The 18,806-nt window shown below is 48.2% G+C and overlaps 6 protein-coding genes across 6 annotated transcripts, besides 1 other annotated feature; 3 read left to right on the top strand and 3 right to left on the bottom strand.

The window, feature by feature from the left end:
- Positions 1-4,412: 4,412 nt before the first annotated feature.
- LCP9604111_7035 (putative C6 transcription factor) lies at positions 4,413-6,699 on the top strand (the record flags this gene model as incomplete). The annotated part of the gene is made up of 6 exons (XM_039075023.1): positions 4,413-4,523; positions 4,705-5,388; positions 5,442-5,593; positions 5,651-5,821; positions 5,875-6,222; positions 6,288-6,699. 6 exons carry the CDS (start codon positions 4,413-4,415, stop codon positions 6,697-6,699), a joined length of 1,878 nt encoding a protein of 625 aa, XP_038927037.1.
- A 1,430-nt stretch (positions 6,700-8,129) lies between these two features.
- Positions 8,130-9,693, top strand: LCP9604111_7034 (putative eukaryotic translation initiation factor 3 subunit EifCl; the record flags this gene model as incomplete). The annotated part of the gene is made up of 2 exons (XM_039075022.1): positions 8,130-8,435; positions 8,572-9,693. 2 exons carry the CDS (start codon positions 8,130-8,132, stop codon positions 9,691-9,693), a joined length of 1,428 nt encoding a protein of 475 aa, XP_038927036.1.
- Positions 9,694-10,335: 642 nt separating this feature from the next.
- On the bottom strand, positions 10,336-12,775 carry LCP9604111_7033 (putative AP-2 adaptor complex subunit beta; the record flags this gene model as incomplete). The annotated part of the gene is made up of 5 exons (XM_039075021.1): positions 10,336-11,443; positions 11,496-11,924; positions 11,977-12,341; positions 12,396-12,471; positions 12,531-12,775. 5 exons carry the CDS (start codon positions 12,773-12,775, stop codon positions 10,336-10,338), a joined length of 2,223 nt encoding a protein of 740 aa, XP_038927035.1.
- A 728-nt stretch (positions 12,776-13,503) lies between these two features.
- Positions 13,504-14,170, top strand: LCP9604111_7032 (ER membrane protein complex subunit 4; the record flags this gene model as incomplete). Its single annotated transcript, XM_039075020.1, has 3 exons — positions 13,504-13,641; positions 13,699-14,045; positions 14,095-14,170. 3 exons carry the CDS (start codon positions 13,504-13,506, stop codon positions 14,168-14,170), a joined length of 561 nt encoding a protein of 186 aa, XP_038927034.1.
- Positions 14,171-14,408: 238 nt separating this feature from the next.
- Positions 14,409-16,006, bottom strand: LCP9604111_7031 (MFS transporter; the record flags this gene model as incomplete). Its single annotated transcript, XM_039075019.1, has 2 exons — positions 14,409-15,689; positions 15,749-16,006. The coding sequence occupies 2 exons, from the start codon at positions 16,004-16,006 to the stop codon at positions 14,409-14,411; spliced, it is 1,539 nt and encodes a 512-aa protein (XP_038927033.1).
- Positions 16,007-16,345: 339 nt separating this feature from the next.
- Positions 16,346-17,986, bottom strand: bna5-1 (kynureninase; the record flags this gene model as incomplete). The annotated part of the gene is made up of 4 exons (XM_039075018.1): positions 16,346-16,785; positions 16,834-17,314; positions 17,381-17,724; positions 17,797-17,986. 4 exons carry the CDS (start codon positions 17,984-17,986, stop codon positions 16,346-16,348), a joined length of 1,455 nt encoding a protein of 484 aa, XP_038927032.1.
- Positions 17,987-18,281: 295 nt separating this feature from the next.
- Positions 18,282-18,608: a sequence feature (Protein overlapping with rRNA (LCP9604111_7029, KAF9245171.1) was converted to a misc_feature.).
- The last annotated feature ends 198 nt before the right edge of the window (positions 18,609-18,806 follow it).

Raw genomic sequence — 18,806 nt, 5'->3', positions numbered from 1 at the left:
TGCCGGGTGTTGATGAATGTGGAATGTGAAATTTGAGCTGACTCTTTTCAGGACACGGTCGAGTGTATATTGCCCTATCAGAATGCAATTTATAGACACTCGGGCTCAGCGCAGTGGATAGAAACATGTTCTGCGTACTTAACTTAGTCATTCTTCTGAGTTATTCAGAAACCTTTCGGTGTTTAGTCGATATGTGATTCGACTTGGGATTCGAAAGATAGATATTTCGTTATATTGAAGAGCCCACAGACATGACATTGACCACCTGGGCAAGAACGACGGGTTAGAAATCATCTAAAACGTGTGGAAACAACTGGCTTACTTCTTTATTGTATAATATATAAGTTCCTACTGTCAATAATAACGAAGGAAGAAGAGAGAAGAAGCAGAGATCCATCTGAAAATGCTATTGTAGGAACAAACAAGATGGGGATTCGTAGTATGGATGTAAAATGAGTAATGCATAAAGGAAGAACTATCACGCATGTGACATTATTTGAGGACATAGATATCCTCGTTCTATTCTATGGATACATCTATTGTAATCGTTCTTACCCGGAAGGTCAGATAGCTATTGACCCTATAGCTTTTGACCCTACCACGAATAATCCCATGACGACTACATTATGTCTCGGAGACCGACATACTATCCTTGACAGAGCGTAAAAACAAGAATAAATGACATGAATCATGGCTACATGAATAATAGTTCGCCAAGGAGACGGGCGGCCGATCGGTTTGAGAAAAAAAACCAAAACGTAAGTGATGATGGGGGAATTTGGCTCATTATCGAGGCGTACACAATAAAGAAGAAATGCATCTGTAAGGGTCCTCGATAAGGGCGAGACTACTCCGTACTGTCGGGCGGTTGGTCGGCAGTTATGACCGCCACGAGGTCTATACAATATAGAAGGACTAAGGCGTGATCAGACGCTGCTGCCTTACTATATGACAGATCTCAAGCCAATAATGCAGACTGGATACGGACATGTGCATAAGCTGAAGCATCGCTTGCTGATATCTGACGATTGAATACAGGACTAGGCTAAAATCTCGGGGTTTGTCACAGAAATCAAGACCTAAGACCGGGCTCAGTAATATGACGTATATGATTAGCTGCGAACTATTATTTCTGGCTGATCTTAGACTAAAGAGCATGAGTGGTGAGAGAAAAAGAAAGGAAAAGAGCGAACATGGCTTGCGTATGTTATACGGAGTCCGGAAGTAGAATGGCAGGTGTCAGAAAATCAATCCACCCGCCGTGATATGCAAGAGCCGAGTTTATTGGGACTGCAAAAGCAAAGATGCGAAAAAAAAAACCTTGGCGACGAAAAAAATGGATATGTGAGGATCAAATTACTCCGTATACCCCGCTGCATCTGCAATGCATTAACGGGCCGTGGATTCTCTGAAAGTGAAAAAAAGAAGGGGTCTTTAACTACTCCGTAATAGAAAGAAAGCTAAATGATGTGTCTATCACTATTTATATCGGAGCAGATTATAGTAAGGACTCCGTACGTCCCAACAACTATTCAGACTCAGCCACAGTAACATCTACACAAGAACAGATATAATAAACCTAAAAAGCGGGGGCAAAGGTGGTGATCGCTAACGGTGAAAACATCCGACCAACCAAAGAAACATGGTTGCTTTTTCCGAACCACTGATGAGAAGTAAAATGACCTCCAGCCTCACTTTGTATATAGAAATAGACAAATATACTTCGTATCCTCGGCACATCGAGGTAGGGGAAGGGAACAGACCCAATCGAAGAGAGATAAGCACATGCAATTCCGATTCAAAAGTGGTCTGGTCCAGAATATTCAAATCGGAACTACCGAGCATATCAGCCAAAACTATAGGATAACCGCGTTTTCTTGTCCCGCTTCACGCTACTTCTGCTTTTGGCAGGAGTCTTCTCCTATAGAAAGGCGCGGGGGCTTTCATCACACATGCAGGTGATAGAGATTCGTAACTCACGTTACATTGCAGGCAATTTGGACCTTCGTGTACTGTACTTTTGGTTGCAGGGGTCCGAGGAAAAGGTTTGTTGGGAATCTCGATGCCCAAGAAACACGGGAAAGAAGAGGGGGATCTCAGCCGCATAGCAGATCTCACTGGCTCGTGATCCCGGATCTAAACAGGGCTGGAACTTGTCGTGCGGAGCGAGGCACATATATCGTGTTATACTTTCTAATAACCTCAAGCAATACGATGTAGAGCATCGGAGCCGGCGTTATCTCTTCAAATTTCAGTTTATCAGGCGCGTAAGCGGCAGTACGCGACGCTAGCATGTGTAGTTCATTTTCATTTTTCCTTTTTTTTGGTACAAAAGAAAATAATTTATTATTCTCCGCGGAGCCCACTGGGATGGGGCTAGTTTGGAACGGCCCGAGAATCTACTTGAATAGCTAGCGCCGGACTAATATACTCACTCCTGTTGGGAAAAGTATTCCATATAGTATCAGTGCTCCGTAGTGGGGCTCCTTGTATACACAATCTACAACATAATACGATGTAGATGTATAGAGTACAATCTAGATATTCCAACTCGGAAAATTTGCCTAGCTACCCTCTCTACGTGGCTGACACCATCCCCAGCGCAGCAATGCAGTGTTGCCGTGAGAATGCCAACTAGGCCAGTTTCTCGATGAAAGTGACAGAATGCCAAGAAAGAAATGTGTTTTGTCTATGATTCCGATTGGCTGTTATTTTAACCGCCAATGAAAACCGCTGGAAGAAGTTATGTGGGATGTATCGAGTAAAGTGTCGACCAAAGTGATCAAAATGGCCAAGGGGGGATTGTCAAGAGCAAGAAAGCAAATTATAGGGATTGGATCATGACAAGATCCAAGTATCGAGATAGCCAAATTATAATTAAAACAACATCGAAGGGGATAAGATGTTCAAGATGTTCCCCCTGCAAATCCCGATTCGATCCACAGCGAGAGAAAAAAAAGACTTTAAGACGGGACAAGGTTCTAAGATTGTATTACCGGAGAACGGAGTAGGCGTAGTACATTCATGAATACGATGTACGATCTTGGTACATAGTAAGTCCACTTCATCACCTAGGAACTCCGCATCACAGCGTGTAGCAGCACATCTCGTGGTCGTCCCATCAACCGGTGTGTTGGAATTTTCACCTCCTTCGTGCGAACCCTGCCTGTTGGAACATTTTTCCAGGCATTCGCCCGGGTTGAAATCACAATTCCATCTTGGAGCGAAGGCCGCAGGTGTCAGCCTGGCTGGTTAGTAGACCGGGTGATATCCACAAATGCTTACCCGGATACAGTTTTCCTAATGTCTTCCCAATTAGTCCATGAAGAAAGTGGCTGAAAGTGGAGGTTATGGAGTCCGGTATATGGAATTGATATAGGAGCTTTGTAGTTAGTTGAAGTTAGTTATAGTTATAGGAAAACAAATCCGGCGTCAGTGTCCCAAACCCGGCAGTATGACGGGGCCGGCATATCTGGATAATCCGATCCCAGTCTTTTGCCAAGTGAGAGAATTAGAAAGACAATCAGGGGTAGTAGAATCATATGTTCAGAGGAAACGCCATAGAACAAGCTTGACAATGAGCTCCAACAAGGCATGTATTCCGAGAGGGCATCAAAATACGCACATCGCAGAGATCGCGTACCGACGCCCCAGAGTCTCCTTTGGTACTCCGTCTCCGTACTGATACATCCCTGGAGGTGGTTTTTTTTCTCTCTCATTTTTTCCCGTCCGTTTTTCTGTCTTTCTTTTTTCTTTTTTCTTTGTCGTTTTTTGATTCGCCCTTGATTTTTGGGGGGGATTTAGTATCTCGTGCTTTGATTCAGGCTGGCCCGAAGGCTTTCCATATTCGATCTGCCGAATCTCTTGACAGTATCTCCCAGGCCTCGACTCGATGGCCCCTCCGCCATCTGCATATCATCGGCTTATATTGGCAAGTTGATGAATTTGTTCGCTCTCCAATCACAGCTGAATTCGAGCTTGGACTACCGGGTTACCCCGGTTGTATGACGGGCGTCGAACCTCCCCTTCTGTTTGCTAAACGCCCCCCTCGCTTTTGGGATCTTGTCACCTGCAGGTGAAATTTGGATCAGACCGATTCCAGAATAGTTTCTTTTAGTTGTGTCCCACCTTCACGCGTAAATAACGCACCGCACCGTGACGCCCGTATCATTGCGACATGACACTTACCCCCTTTCTGACATCCAGTTGGTGAGACGTTGGAGACGTCGATTTCGATGGCCTATAAGAGGAAGCGCTAGGACCCTGGTTTAGCGCTATATAGAGAGTTGTTTGCCTGCACTTTTTGCAAAATCACTCACTATTTGTCAACATTTCCGCCTTGCTCAAGATTCAACCACGGTATATTTCGGCCATAAATCTCGAGGCACAGCCTTTTGGAAATCATACTCCCAATGGCTGGTCTTTTGAAGATGAAGATGAAGATGAGCCATCACGACAACAAACCATTTCCGGCGTTGGCTCCAGGTCCGCCGCGCCTGTTCGCTCCGCAGACGTCGACTGCTGTCAGTAGGCCAAAGAAGAATTCTACGGCTTGCCTGGCATGCAAAGCAGCAAAGAGGAAGGCAAGTCGTTGCATCAGTGAACCGTGAACCCCTGAATTCCCCCCTCTTTCTCCCTCTCTCTCTGTGGGTTGTCACAAATCTTGGAACAAAACGGCTAATTTTCTGGTTCTGCCTGATACAGTGCTCGGGGCCAGATGCCCCATGTAAAGCTTGTCGGTCCACAAACACCGAATGTCACTTCGATCCAAGCCGAGACCTCAGACGAAAGGTTGCCGTGAAGCGGACGATCCAGGAGCTCACCAACCACAAATATCTCCTAGAGTCTTTGCTAAGCACACTCGGGTCGGCTGACCAACCCCAGTTTGACAAAGTGATGGATTTGATCCGGAAGAAGGCTTCGTTCCAGGATATCGCCCATGCGGTCGGAAGCCCCGTCACGACATTCGGAGACACCCAAGATTTGTCGACTGCCAGCAGATTGCCAATCTTAGAGTATGGGGGGCATGCCGTAGAAACTTCAGGCAACGCGGTGAGACGACCATCAGACCCTGGCAATATAACAAGCTCACCAGAAGAGCCTCCAAGCATGAAACCTCCGCAGTGGGCAACAGTTAGCCCTTATGCTCGTATCACACTAGAGAGCCTCTGCGACATACCTCTCTTCGAGGTGTCGGCAAAGCCGTGGACAAGTGTCACAGATGATGATTTTCTGGTCTCGCAACTAGTCTCGCTCTACTTTACCTGGGACCACCCATGCTCGCAGTTCCTTGATCAACGTATCTTCCTCGAAAGTATGAAATTCGGGAATCGAGGATCAGTCTTCTGCACGCCCCTTCTCGTCAATAGTTTATTGTCAATCGCCAGCGTATGGATTCCGGAAATTTACCACGCTACGAAACAATTCGCTAACCTCGATAGGCCTATTCTGATAGCCCTGATGTTCTTTCCACCCCCGAGAACGTGTTCTCGCGGGGTCAGAAATTTTTCCAGGAGGCACAAAGATTGTGGGAGGTTGAAGACGATGACCACGACCTGCCTAATATCCAGGCGCTCCTCATGATGTGCTGTGTGTATGTTTCCCTGGTCTTAGAAAATAAGTCGTATTCATGAGATTGATTTCTTTGCAGATTTAAATCCCAAGGACGAATCAAGAAAAGCTGGACGATGCTTAGTCAAGCAGCTCAGCTGGCACGGGATATAGGACTTTTTGATACTCCAACAGTGTCGGGAAATGACATGTCGTCAGAGATGGAACGGATTCGCACAATCACTGCGTGGGGTGTCTTCAACGTGAGCTTGTAAGCGCTGCCTACCATCGTAAGAACGAATAATGTCCAACTAATTGGCGCAGACAAATGTCGATTGAGCTGCAGAAGATTGTTCCCTTAGCATATCCCACGTGCGGGGTCAAGTTGTGTGGCGATGAAGACTTTGGCTGGATACCGTATCCTCGCTCAAACAAAATCACATTTGACAAAAAGCCAGCCCATCTCCCTCAAGTGAGGAAAGGATTAGCTGAGATCACCATGATCTTAGTCGATATTCAGAAGCTCATTTCTGAAAAACGTCGGGGCACCAGCTTTAATGAGCTGTGGATAAATGCTAATGACCCATTCGACCGTTTGACTGATTGGCTGAGACGTTGGCCGAGTGTGTCTGCTATACAACGAGATCCGATCCCACAGGTCCTTCTCTTGCGGTAAGAATGACTACCTTCCTGTTCCGTGTACCCCAGTGACTGTTGTATGCTGATACTGCGTGAAGAATCAAATGTCTCCAGGCCATCATATACCTGTTTGAGGTTTTCAATGACCCCCGTGAGCCACAATTTGCCCAACAGGTCCAGTTCTATCAGGCTAGGTCCGCCGAGCAAACGGCGCATTGTCTTCGCATCCATCGCCAGTCGTATGGCCTCAGACATATACCCATCCAGGTAGTCGATGCCGTACAGACAGGCCTTCGGATCTTAGTCCATCAATTGGAAAGAAGTGACGAATCGAGGCAGGCGTTTACTGAGCTTTGTCGGTTTGGAATGGCTCTGAGCCACAGGTTTAAGCAAACAGCCGACGTGATCCATGAGATCAGGAGGAATGTGCAGCATCGAAGTATCCGATTACCACCTGATGTTGTTGTATTGTTCGATCACCCGGAACGGTGGAGGAGTCTCGAGCCCTGAAAGTTAGCATGACATCTGTGCTTGTGAATGTATGAATGCATCTATTTCGCTACCCCATGAATGATATTGAAAGAAATTTCACCCTACTGCAGATTCGTGTGAAGCAAAGATGGAATGTGAAGTGGATGTATCACGACGGCAGGACCGGAACGAAGGTGATGGGGAAAATCTGCAACATCCTAGAAAACTGTCACGGCAGAGTAAACATTGAGACTGGCCTACTCACTCTTTCATAATGGCCAGTACTCTGCCTTCCTCGCAAGCAGATCGGAGACAAGGACGTGCAGTGTCACCGTCTGTGGTTTGAGGCAAAACAAGGGGGTCAAACAACAACGTTAACTGAGGGGAAGGGGCTGTCATTCGCAGAGGCCTGTTAGCCGATTACAGGCGGCCAGTTGCTGACCTCTGATCTACCGGAAGTCTTTTCCCTGCACATTTCACACTCAAATTACTCAATGAAATCACACGCTTGAGAAATATTGAATTTCTCTAGTGCTGGACTTCCCAAAATTCCTCTAGAAAGTACAAAAATGGGTACTTACTTGAACTGACTTGGTAACGTGCTAAAGCCAACCGTCTTCTGTCTGCTGAGATACAGTTAGGCCCTGTTACGCCCATCTTTTATATTTGGAATTACCCTACACTTTGGTCAGATGGAAATAGGTAGATACATCTAGATAGTTTAAGTATTTACACCGAGTACACCAAGTCAGTCTCAAAGCAAGCATTCGAAAGAGAGAGCATATACACGATCACTTTTCAAAGGTTATAGTACAGAGAAAAGTCGCGTTTAGAACTCAAGTCTCTTTATGGCCTTTTCCTGCGGTCTACGTAAAAATATTAAGAAAGGGCGGAAGGTCTTTATACAACAAGACATCTAGAAAGACTACGATCGAACCAACTGGATCGTATCGTTCTCGACAGAACGCGGCCGACTTAGTCTTGTATATCAAGATGTGGAACAGCCAGAAAGAGTATCAAGTCTGTTGAGAATGTCCAGAGCCCCTTTCACCATCAACTTGTACACTTCAGGACGTTTACTCCTTTATTCTACCTATTAAATCTCTACTTACCTAGGCACTTGGTATCTAGGTTGTTGCAAAGCTATAGTGAACTATATTTGAGATGGAAGTATACAGTACATGTATTCCCAGCCAAAACAGGTGACAGTCTCAGTACCCTGTACTTATCCTGGCCTTAGTGCATCAGGCACAAAATCTACACAGCTGAGTCATCTTGATGCTTATGCCCAGATAAGATAAGCACAAACACCCAAGCGAAAACCCTCAAAATTCGACTTCTTTGGCAAATCGCACACGCCGACGCTATTCCCCCCCCTCCCCACCTCGCCCCTTCCGCTTCCTCACTGCCGTTTCATCTCGGCATCTTGCTGCATTTTTAACTCTTTTCTTCTCCCCCTCCCACTCAACATGTCCTACGACGACCGCGCCAATGCGCGCCCCAACTTGAACGATGAGTCCGATAATGAGGAGGAGGCTATGGTCAACGACTACCGCGAGCAGGTCAACTTCGACGATGGAATGAGCGAGCTGGACCAGACCATGTCCCACGGTGGAGGGCAGGCTCAAGACCTTCAGGCCCAACTGGCCGCCGCCGCCACTCCGTTGGAATACCAGGCTACTCTTGAGACCAAATTCGCCAGCTACGACAACTACTGCAGTCTGTTCCACTATATCCTGAACTCCGATGGCCCCGTGGATTTGGAGGTTCCTAATGTAGGTATTCCGTTTTGCCGACCGATTGTTGAACGCCATGAATGAAAAGTAAAAGCTTGGCATTCGTGAAATCAACAAGTCGATTCATCCCTCCAAAAGACAATATGGATAACTAACAATGCTTTTCTACAATCAGTACTACTGGGCTTGGGAAGTCATTGATGAGTTCATTTACCAATTCGAGTCCTTCTGCCGTTACCGCAACCGCGTTGCTCGCACTGGATCCAACGAGGAGGAGAGCCAGCTGCTCCGCGAGAACCCGAACACATGGGGCTGCTACTCAGTGCTGAACGTGCTTTACTCTCTCATTCAGCGCTCGCAGATCAGCGAACAATTGAACGCCACTAAGCGCGGAGAGGACCCAATGGCTGTCGCCGGCGAGTACGGCTCCCGCCCCTTGTACAAGATGCTCGGCTACTTCTCGATCATCGGACTGCTGCGCGTGCACTGCCTGCTCGGCGACTTCAGTCTTGCCCTGAAGATCCTCGACGATGTCGAGATGAACAAGAAGGCCATGTTCGCCCGCGTGATGGCCGCCCACTTCACCACCTACTACTACGTGGGCTTCTCCTACATGATGATGCGCCGCTACGGCGACGCCATCCGCATGTTCAGCCACATCCTCGTGTATGTGTCCCGGACAAAGAACTTCCAGAAGGGCGGCAACAACTACGAAGCCATCGCCAAGAAGAACGACCAGATGTACGCCCTGATCGCTATCTGTGTGGCTCTCCACCCCACCCGTCTGGATGACACCATCCACTCGGCCGTCCGCGAGAAGTACGGCGAGCAGTTTTACCGTATGCAGAAGGGTGGCCCCGAGGCCCTGCCCGTCTTTGAGGAGCTCTTCCGCTCTTCCTGCCCTAAGTTCATCAACCCTACTCCTCCCGACTTCGACAACCCCGCCTCCAACGTCGACCCCGTCGACCACCACACCGCCATCTTCATGGATGAGGTCAAGAACACCCTGTTCAACCCCACCATCCGCTCTTACCTAAAGCTCTACACTACCATGGACCTCAAGAAACTTGCAGGTTTCCTCGAGGTGTCCCCCGAGCAGCTCCGCTCGTGGCTGCTCGTTAACAAGCAGCGCAGCCGCCAGATCCGCTGGGTCGATGGTGGCCTTCTGGATGGCGAGCCTGCCATCGCCAACGATCTCGACTACGCTCTTGAGGACGACCTGATCCATGTCAGCGAGACCAAGGCTGGCCGTCGTCTGGTCGACTGGTACCTGCGTAACCTCGCTCGTGTCTACTAAGCGGGGCCAGTGTCTCATTAGTGTGCCGAGAGTTGAAAACAAAAAAAAGCGAAGAGTGGTGGGAGCCTTCTGCTTACAAGAAGAGGAACGGACATGACTTGAGATGAATTTTCTTTCTTTTTCTCTGCCTACTTTGTTTTTTATTTTCCATATTATACTCATTGCTCTCCCCCTTCCCCCTCACGTTTCTTCTGTTGTTTTCCTTTTTTTTTATTTTTCGAGAGTCCCCCGTCCATGGATCATGGAAGTTCAAGGCTTCCTGGTCCGTTCAAAATCAACTTCGAGTTTGATTATCGCGATTTCCTTGGTGGGCGTCCGCTGTTTCATGTGTCACCCTGGTCTGCTGTCGCTGCTTCTTTGAAGGCAGATGGTTAACACAGCATGGAGAGTATTTGTGTCAGGTAGAAGAAAAACAGTTACTTGATGAAAGTATTAGATGACCGAGAAATACTTACATATTTCAAATATTTCATGGTCACTGTGCTTAAACGATTGCTCTGTGAATAGTATTTTGGATGTGGATGAGAAAAACAAAACCTAGAAACTTCAAATTCAATGAAAATATTTCATAATTACTAGGCGCAGGCCGCATGATAAACGTCTTCTATCTACATGTACAAGGACACCCCTCTCTGAACTGAATTATAACAATAATAGCTCGCCTGTAGCAGCCCCACCAGCCAGTTGCGGCTGATACACCTGCTGCTGGTTCTGGGTCACAACGTACTGTGACTGAGGCGCACCTCCACCACCGGTACCATCAAGGTCCAGCGAAGCCATTTGCTGGGAGCCGATACCACTGAAGTAAGCGTCTGCTGCATCTGCTGCTTCGTTCATGTTGCTAGGGCCTGTAGTTGCGGCGTTGATGCCAGGGCCGACAGGGAGAGATGGAGGAGGACCATTGTACATTGGCGTGACGGGGTCGCCTGTGGTGATGATTGTGGCTAGACCACTATTACTGGTTGATGTGGCAGCCATGTTTGCGGAGGGAGGGTTGTATTCGAGCATATTACCTGTACCGTCATCCACTTCGGAACGTTGCAAGGCTGGGCTGGGCATAAGACGCCGAGGCCGGGCAGCGCGGAAGACTTGGTGGATAGGCTTAAGGTAGACGGTGGCTAGAGTGCCGACATTCAGACACAGTTCCTCGAGAGTGCGTGGGTCTAGCTTTTCGCTCTCGGCCGTGATTGGGGGCTTTTGACCCATGACCACCTGCTTGGCCATTGCTGGGTCTGTCGACAGCAAGCGCCAGTACATGTAACCGCGGTCACGAAGATCAGGGTCGTCTGTTTCTTCGGTGCACCATTTCAGCACTTGTGGTACGAGCTGCTGGCCCTTGGTGGGGCGTTGGATGAAAAGTTTGACGGTAGCGGTGAGCAGGGCCAGCTGCACTTCGACTGTTTCGTCGTGGAATGTGGCCAAGTAGTCCTGAAGGAGGCCATCCGAGTTATCTATGCGGTCCGCATACTGGCCAATGATCCAAATGACGGCGGCCTTGGCCTCAGGCTCATCCAGATCGTCGATATTTCGGATAACATGACTGATTATACTTTCGTACTGATTGGGGTATTTGCGGAAGATGTTGCGAATCACTACTGTTGCCTCTTGAACGATGTATGGGATCTTGGCATCGACCAACTCCAAGAGCGTTTCGATACACTGCTTTGCAGCAGATTCAATCTTGATGGCCAGTTTGCCAATGGCCCGGACGGCCTTGCGCACAAAGTGAACGTCAATTTCAGTGGCATATCTGCGAAGTATATCAGTACACGTTTGATACGGTCAATCTGAGAAGTTCCTACTCTCGGAGCTCTGCCAACACAACGGAGATGTTCTCTTTTGTGGTCAGCATGAACATTAATTCCAGCTTGGTGACTTTGACGTAGATTGGATCGTTGTAATTGCAGAAAAACACTCGGATGTCATTCCGTAAGACCTCCGGTCTCTTCTGAAGAATTAAGATAGCATTGCGCAGAGCCAGATATTGGACCTCAGGCGGCTTGGAGAGCAATGTGACGAGTGGTGGAGATAACTTCTTGCATAACGAGGTGATATGCTTCTCGCCTGGAATGTAGTTCATGAGATAAAGAATGACACGGCATGAGGTTAGAACGACAGCAGAATTTGAATGCGATAGTCGCGGGGCGACTCGCTCTGCCAACAGAAGCGCCTCTGCGGAATCCTGGGGCACGTACGCCATTAATGCCTCGAGGATGTAAGTTTGACCCCATCTATTTGAACTGTTAACACGATGTCCCTAGATATGGAGCCGAAGATGCTTACTCGGAGCAGTCTGCCAGGATTGAAACCAATTTCGAGGCACTAACATAGTCGATGGTGAGTGAAATCGATTCACTGCGGCCCCAGATGTCCACCAATGAGGCTAAGACGCTGGAAACAACAGTCGGGTTCTCATCCTTCAACATGCGGTTGAGCCTGTCGATTAGATCTGAGTTCTCAACCATCTTTTTATCGTGCTCATAGAGCTTTGCAACGCAGAAAGCAGCCGTCTTGCGGACGTATGGGTCGTTGTCTTGCATTAGGCGTTTGACAGGTTGGAACGTCGCTTCGACAAATTCGCGAACATGCACATATGAGATGGTTCGCAGTGCAAGCGCGCGGACAAGTGGGTTGTTATCTGCCATATCCTATAAAGCAAGTCAGATTAATTTGAATATTTTCTCGTGACAGCGGGGCCATACATCAATCAATATGGGTAGAGCCTTCAATGCAACCTCTGGTTTCATTCTCGAATAATTGACCAGGAACAAGAAGCACCTAGACAATGTATTAGCAAGCGACCTTCATTCCGTACGGCAGGCCATAAGCATCATTACATCTTCTTGATCTCTAAACTCGGCAGATTCATACAACCAATTATATCCGGAAATAGCGCAACCATGTCGTTGTTGCTCATGGTCATATTGGCGACAATCTTCTTAAGTGCGATCTTTTTGGCGGAATAGTTCTTGTCTTTTTTGCCGCCGCTATTGAGCTCTTGCCGTAGCTCTGCAACCTTCCCCTGTGTATTGCGCACGCGTAAGCCATGGAATTGAGGATAGGGAGCAATACCCATGAACATGAGGGCAGATATAATATGGTTATTTGGAGTGATGTAGGGTAAAGCAAATCGCCTATGCCAAATGCAAGGGAATCGAGTAAGATGCAGAAGGCCTGAGTACAAAGCTCACCAAAGCGAGGGGAAGTGAATACATGGAAGTAGACTGCGGGGAAGGGAGGAATGGCCATGATACGATGTGGGAGAAATCGTGCAATCAAAGAACAGGTTGGGCGAGCTAACGTACCCTAGCGAATAACTTCGCATCTCCTCCAGAACTCATGGCTGCGGTATGGGCGAATAGCGATTAAGCACTGCAAGGCGCAATTTCTTGGAATGCGAACTTCGGCAAGCTCTCGTATCTGACAACCGTGCGATCAATCACAGTCGAGATTGGCTAGGGGATCTTCAAGGATAAGAAAGTAAGACGCGAAATCGAGTCCAAAGGGTCCGGGCCGTTCGGGGAGCTTCGAGAGAGGAAAAGGGTGAGATCGAGGGCGTGTTCACTTATGGCGCATGCGGGATACTCGGAGACAAATTAAATCAGCGATTGGACATTGTCCTTTCTTAAACAATAGATCGGAAAAGAATTAGGAGAAGTGGGAAATAAAGAGAGAGAGGAAGAGGGAAAGGAGAATTGAAGGCGGCGTAGCCACTAAGGGAACCTCCCTACTCGGGCAACTTTCAACCTCCCCCGTCATTCGATTCTCCCAAGATCATCTCCCCCCCACACCACATCTACTATCTTAATTATGTCACAAGCTCGTCTACCACCTCCTCCTCCTCCGCAATGGGTAGTTTCGTTGAACTCCCCGATGCCGCGCCCCTCAAAGGCCGCATCCAGCATCCCAGACCCGCCAGGCTTCTCGAGCAGTCGGGGAGGCAAACAGGTGAGTTCTACCACAAATCATGACAAATGGTCGTGAAGATACTAATGCGGTTTTCAGCGCCAGCAACAACAGCAACAATCTATCACGAAGAGACCCGACGAGACCGACGCGCTTAAGATGAAGAAAGCGTGGGAGATTGCCATCGCGCCATCCAAGCAGATCCCAATGAATGCCATTATGATGTACATGTCCGGCAACAGTCTTCAGATATTCAGCATTATGATGGTCCTCATGTTGTTTAAGGGTCCCATTCAGGGTCTGATAGGTATTAATGCGGCGTTCGCCAAGTACGAAACCCCGTCGACACATTCGCGTCTGCTTGGAGTGAAGGTGGTCTACATTTTGATGCAGTTGGCATTACTGTGCTTGGGTATCTGGAAGGTTAATGCGATGGGACTATTGCCGTAAGTCTTGCTCTCCAGCTTTGACGCTTATTTGCTAACATGTGTCCAGTACTACGAGATCGGATTGGTTAGCGTGGGAGTCGGAACGGCAGCCTTTGGAGCGGGCTCATTTTGCTTTCAGGTGATGCGATAAGCTTGGAGTACGGATTAAGTGTTGAAAGAGGTTAATGGAAATGCATCCATGGAAGATAATGCGATTTGGAACAACAGCTCATCATGACAGTGATCATGTTGGTCTAATGCCTTGTATTATTGATTAAAAAGTTCTATAATCATGCATTTCTTGGGCGCAAGTTTCTAAAGGGGTATCGGTATGAAAGATGTAGTTTCCTGATGGTCATCGGGTCGCGGAATAACCCTTGGTCACTTCTGACTTCTTGAGGCATTCCCATCCACGGTTTTCTTGGCTGCCTCTTTCAGACGACGCTCTTCACGCCAATCCGGCCCTTTCTGAATCACGATTAATAGCAGCGGTGTCGTGGCCATCATCACCAACGCGATGAATGTGAAACACCAGCCCCGGCCCATGGCAGAGAGCATAGGATCGATGAGTGCCGTCGCGCCAGCTCCCAGTAAGCAACGCCCGAAATTATTGGCTGCAGTGGCCTTGGCTGCTTGTGTTGGATATAGGTCTACCAGGAGTGTACTGATGGTATTGAAAGCCCCTGTCAATGTCAATCCCATGAGGAATAGAATACACGTTGGCGCAGCGAGATGAATTCCAAAGTTCAAAAACCACCCAAACACAAGGACGGATATGCTTCCTAACGTGAGAAGAGGGAATGCGAGCTGAAGACGAGCTTTTTCAATAGGAAAGTTTCGCAAGTCAGTTTCGCGGTTCTTGGTTAGCGGGAAGTTCAATTGCTTTGCAAGACGGCGGTAGTTGAAATCCAAGAATTTGCCATTGATAACAGAAGCAATGGTCGCACCAAGGCCAAACGGAATATAGCAGAGACCAATTTGGAGGTCGTCTAGCCCATAGAGCTCATTGAAGATAGCAGGAATGCTTGCGCTCACGTCGTAGAATCCAGCAAAAAGAATAGCATTGCAGAAGAGGATGAGACTGGTATCCTTCTGGAATACAATGGCAAGCGTCTGGAAGGGATTGGGAAACTTGAGTTTCTGTTTGGATACAATTGCGGTAGATATGACGCCTTCACGAGCCTTTCGGGAGTCCAGGTAGCTGATCAGGGACATATTCCATTTCTGAGGAGGCAACGAGCCATCACCGACAATACCACGAGCAGTTTCCGGGAAGAAAATCAGAAATGGAACCATGAAAGCCGCTGCAAAAATGGTCAGAAACCAGAAGATCGCCCGCCAGCCCAAATATTGAGACAAAAGACCTCCAATTACTGGACCGACAGAGGGACCCATGAGAGATCCTGCGGTGACGAATCCCATGTAGGAACCCCGTTGTGATGCAGTGGCTACATCGGCGACCACCCCCGACGAGAGCGCGATGGTGGTGCTGCTCCCTGCACTTTGCAAGCACCGGAGAACAAAAAGAGCTGCATAATTGTTTTGTAGGGCAAGTCCAATATTTGCTGCGATATAGATGGTGAAGCACACGATATATGCTGGTCGTCGGCCAGCTTTATCCGCAAAGTCACCAATGAACATGGGCGACAGCCCTTGGAAGATCTGCATTCACGTTAGTCAAGCCAAAAAGGAGATGGTCCTGTACACATAAGAAGGCGTACCATATAACTCGTCAAAGTCAAATTGATCAACGAATTTGATACATGCAGGTCTTTCGCCAAGGTATTCAACGCGGGAAAGTAGATCTGAGAAGAGACAGGGGAGAAGAACCCAGCCCAAGAGGCCATAAAGACAATATACCTGCGCTGACTGACTGTGAAGACCGAGTAGTCGACATCAGCAAGATCCCCGCTTCTCGTTCCCGCATCTTCACCAGATTCCGGTTGCGAAACAGATGGTTGTTTTATTTCCTTCTCCATCTAGGGCGTCAATTTCAAGACCAAATACGTGAGTAAGAGGGCCTTGGGGACGCAGAGAAACCTGCAACCCCCGTTTTTTCTCGCTAGCTCGTAAGCGGAAAGGATGCATATCGCCATTTGCGGAGATAACGGCCCAAAAAGACGTGCCGAGAAGCCGAAGATGCTAAATATACGGTTGATCACTACTCTTTACAAACTACAGCATCTGCCTAGATATAATTATCTAGTCCAGACTGTGAGGAAGGGTTCAAAATAACGGTCTGATGAACTTGATTTCCCCATAGTTGAATCTAAATATATGCAGTCAAAACAATACGATAGTACAGAACAGAACAACAGTCAACGCGCTTTGACGGCTTCTTTGCATGCCTGCAAGAAGATCTGACTGAACTGCCACACTTCCGTGTAAGTGTTATACAAGGGTGCAGGAGCGACACGAACAACGTCCGGTTTTCTTTCGTCAATAACAACCCCGTTCTCCTCCAAACAATGCAGAACATGATCTAACAATCCGGGCTGGAGACGTAGACTAAGCTGAGCACCTCGCTCGGCTGGATTTGATGGTGTGATGAGGGTGAATGGTTTATCTTCCGAGGCCGCATCTATAGGATACCTCATCAGAAGATGTTCTAGATATCCCGTGAGGTTGATGGATTTCTGTCGAATTTCCTTCATTGTTGCCCGTTTGAAGATTTCGAGAGATGCGATGACCGCGTTGATGTCTAAAACAGAGGGATTCGACAGCTGGAATCCAGCGGCACCAGGCTGTGGCAGAAATTCTGTAGTCGTTAGTCTCGCTCATTTATAATCAGAATCAGATCACGCACTGTTCTCCATGTTGAAACGCGTTTTAATATCTCCACCCCACCAGCCCGAGAGTCGAGGCCGGAATGTCTCGTCGCTTTCGGGCTGTTTCTCATCTACAGAACCGTGGCGTTCATGGACAAATAGTCCTGCTATACCACCCGGTCCGCTGTTGAGATACTTGTAATTGCACCAGGCCGCAAAATCCACGTTCCAATCGTGAAGTTGCAAATCCACATTGCCGGCGGCATGAGCACAGTCCCAGCCGATCAAGATGCCTTTAGAGTGGGCGTGAGCCGTGATCCGTTCAATATCGAAGTACTGCCCTGTATAGAACTGAATAGCCGAGAGGAGGACGAGTGCGGTGCTGGAAGCGTTATCATCGATCACTTTCATGATTTGTTCCGTGGTCAAGGTAGGCTGATCTAGATCCTTGGGTTCGATCAAAACCATGCCGTCCTTCGGATCGAAGTTATGATGGCGGAGCTGAGATTCAACCGCATACTGAATTGCACTCAGGTTAGCACCAACAACAAAATCGACAATTAAAATGAAAAATCCGGAACATACATGGTCACTGGGAAAAGCCTTGCCCTCCAGTATAATTTTATATTTCTCTTTGGTCGGGCGATAGAAGCTTGCCATTAGCAGGTGCAAATTGGCAGTCAAGGTGCCCATAACTGCCACTTCACTTTGGAAGGCACCGACAACTGAGGCCATAAGCTTGGATGCTGCAGTGTCAACATCGACAAACGGAGGTAACAATTGATCATCATGCGGCACAAAGTGCCCGGTCACGCCTTTCGTTGCCCAAGTTCGCAAGTACTGCTCGATATATTTCTGGGTGCTACGAGGTTGAACTCCCAGTGAGTTACCACAAAAGTAGATGCATTTTTCATCAGACGCTTCATTGCCTAATGAGAAGATGATAAAGTCAAATGTTAGAACGGACGCCGCCTGGGTACACAAGAGATCCTGATACGCACTTTCATCTACTGCCAGGGTCTTCCGCTTGAGATCATTCTTGGACGGAATGATAAACTCATCTCGGAAGCTCCGAAGCGGATCTTGAGCATCAAGAGCTTCGGCATACTCCTTCTTGTAGGCTCTGATATCATCTGCATAGGGAAGCGGGGAGCCGGTTTTGATGTCCCGAACATGCTGCTGGGAACCCATTATGACAGACCTAGGCCCAGATAGTTCCTAGAATGCGTGTGTATGTTTCACAAAGCCAAGAGCTCGAGTCGATCGGAGCTTCAGCAGAGTCATACAGTCTTCCCCCACCACCATCTGCCGATCCCTTCCATATATGGAGATTATTCTGCCTTGATTTACCGACTCTATCAGACCAATGGCGTCACTGCTAAACTGACTAACCCGATGTAATCGGAATGGGGATGATTTGATATCAAGTGTTCTTCATCTCTCTGATTTATCTTCTTGGAATATCTTATTCCTTCATACATCAGCCATGTCACGCCCTTTATTCTCATCGACAGCCGTCCGGCGGTTATCCCAAGCACAGACGTGTCGGCTCTTCTCGACTTCCCGACCGGCTTTGCGCCTCTCCGCATTCCCCGGCGGCGAAGTCGTTCCTCGCCGGCCAAGAACTGTCGCAAGTAGCGCGTCTCCTCTCAAACGCTCAGCCGCTCAACCCTCGAACTCCCGCTATATCCGTCAGCCACATGCGTGTTTTTCCTCGTCGTCCATCCGTCCGGCGACCAAGGTGACGCAGAACCCGAGAACCGGAGATGATGGACAATCGCTCATGATTGGCATTTCGCCACGGGCCATGGAGGTGAGTTGACAATGGATTTAATTTCTTTTCTTTCTGTTTGTCTACTTTTGCTTCGATCTTCTACCTGGCCTGTGTTGGGACGGACATGGGAAGCTCTCCAAACTGCATGGAATCAAGTGCTGGGGCTCTGTCTCGATGTTGGCTTGCTTTCAGCCGACATGGGAAGACCCTATGCCCGCGCCTTGGGTCCTTCAGATG

Source organism: Penicillium roqueforti (genome assembly GCF_015533775.1).
Source record: "Penicillium roqueforti strain LCP96 04111 chromosome Unknown scaffold_20, whole genome shotgun sequence".
In the NCBI taxonomy this organism is placed as follows: domain Eukaryota; kingdom Fungi; phylum Ascomycota; class Eurotiomycetes; order Eurotiales; family Aspergillaceae; genus Penicillium; species Penicillium roqueforti.
The sequence above is the reverse complement of the archived record's forward strand: the minus strand, read 5'-3'. Positions and strand labels throughout refer to the sequence as shown.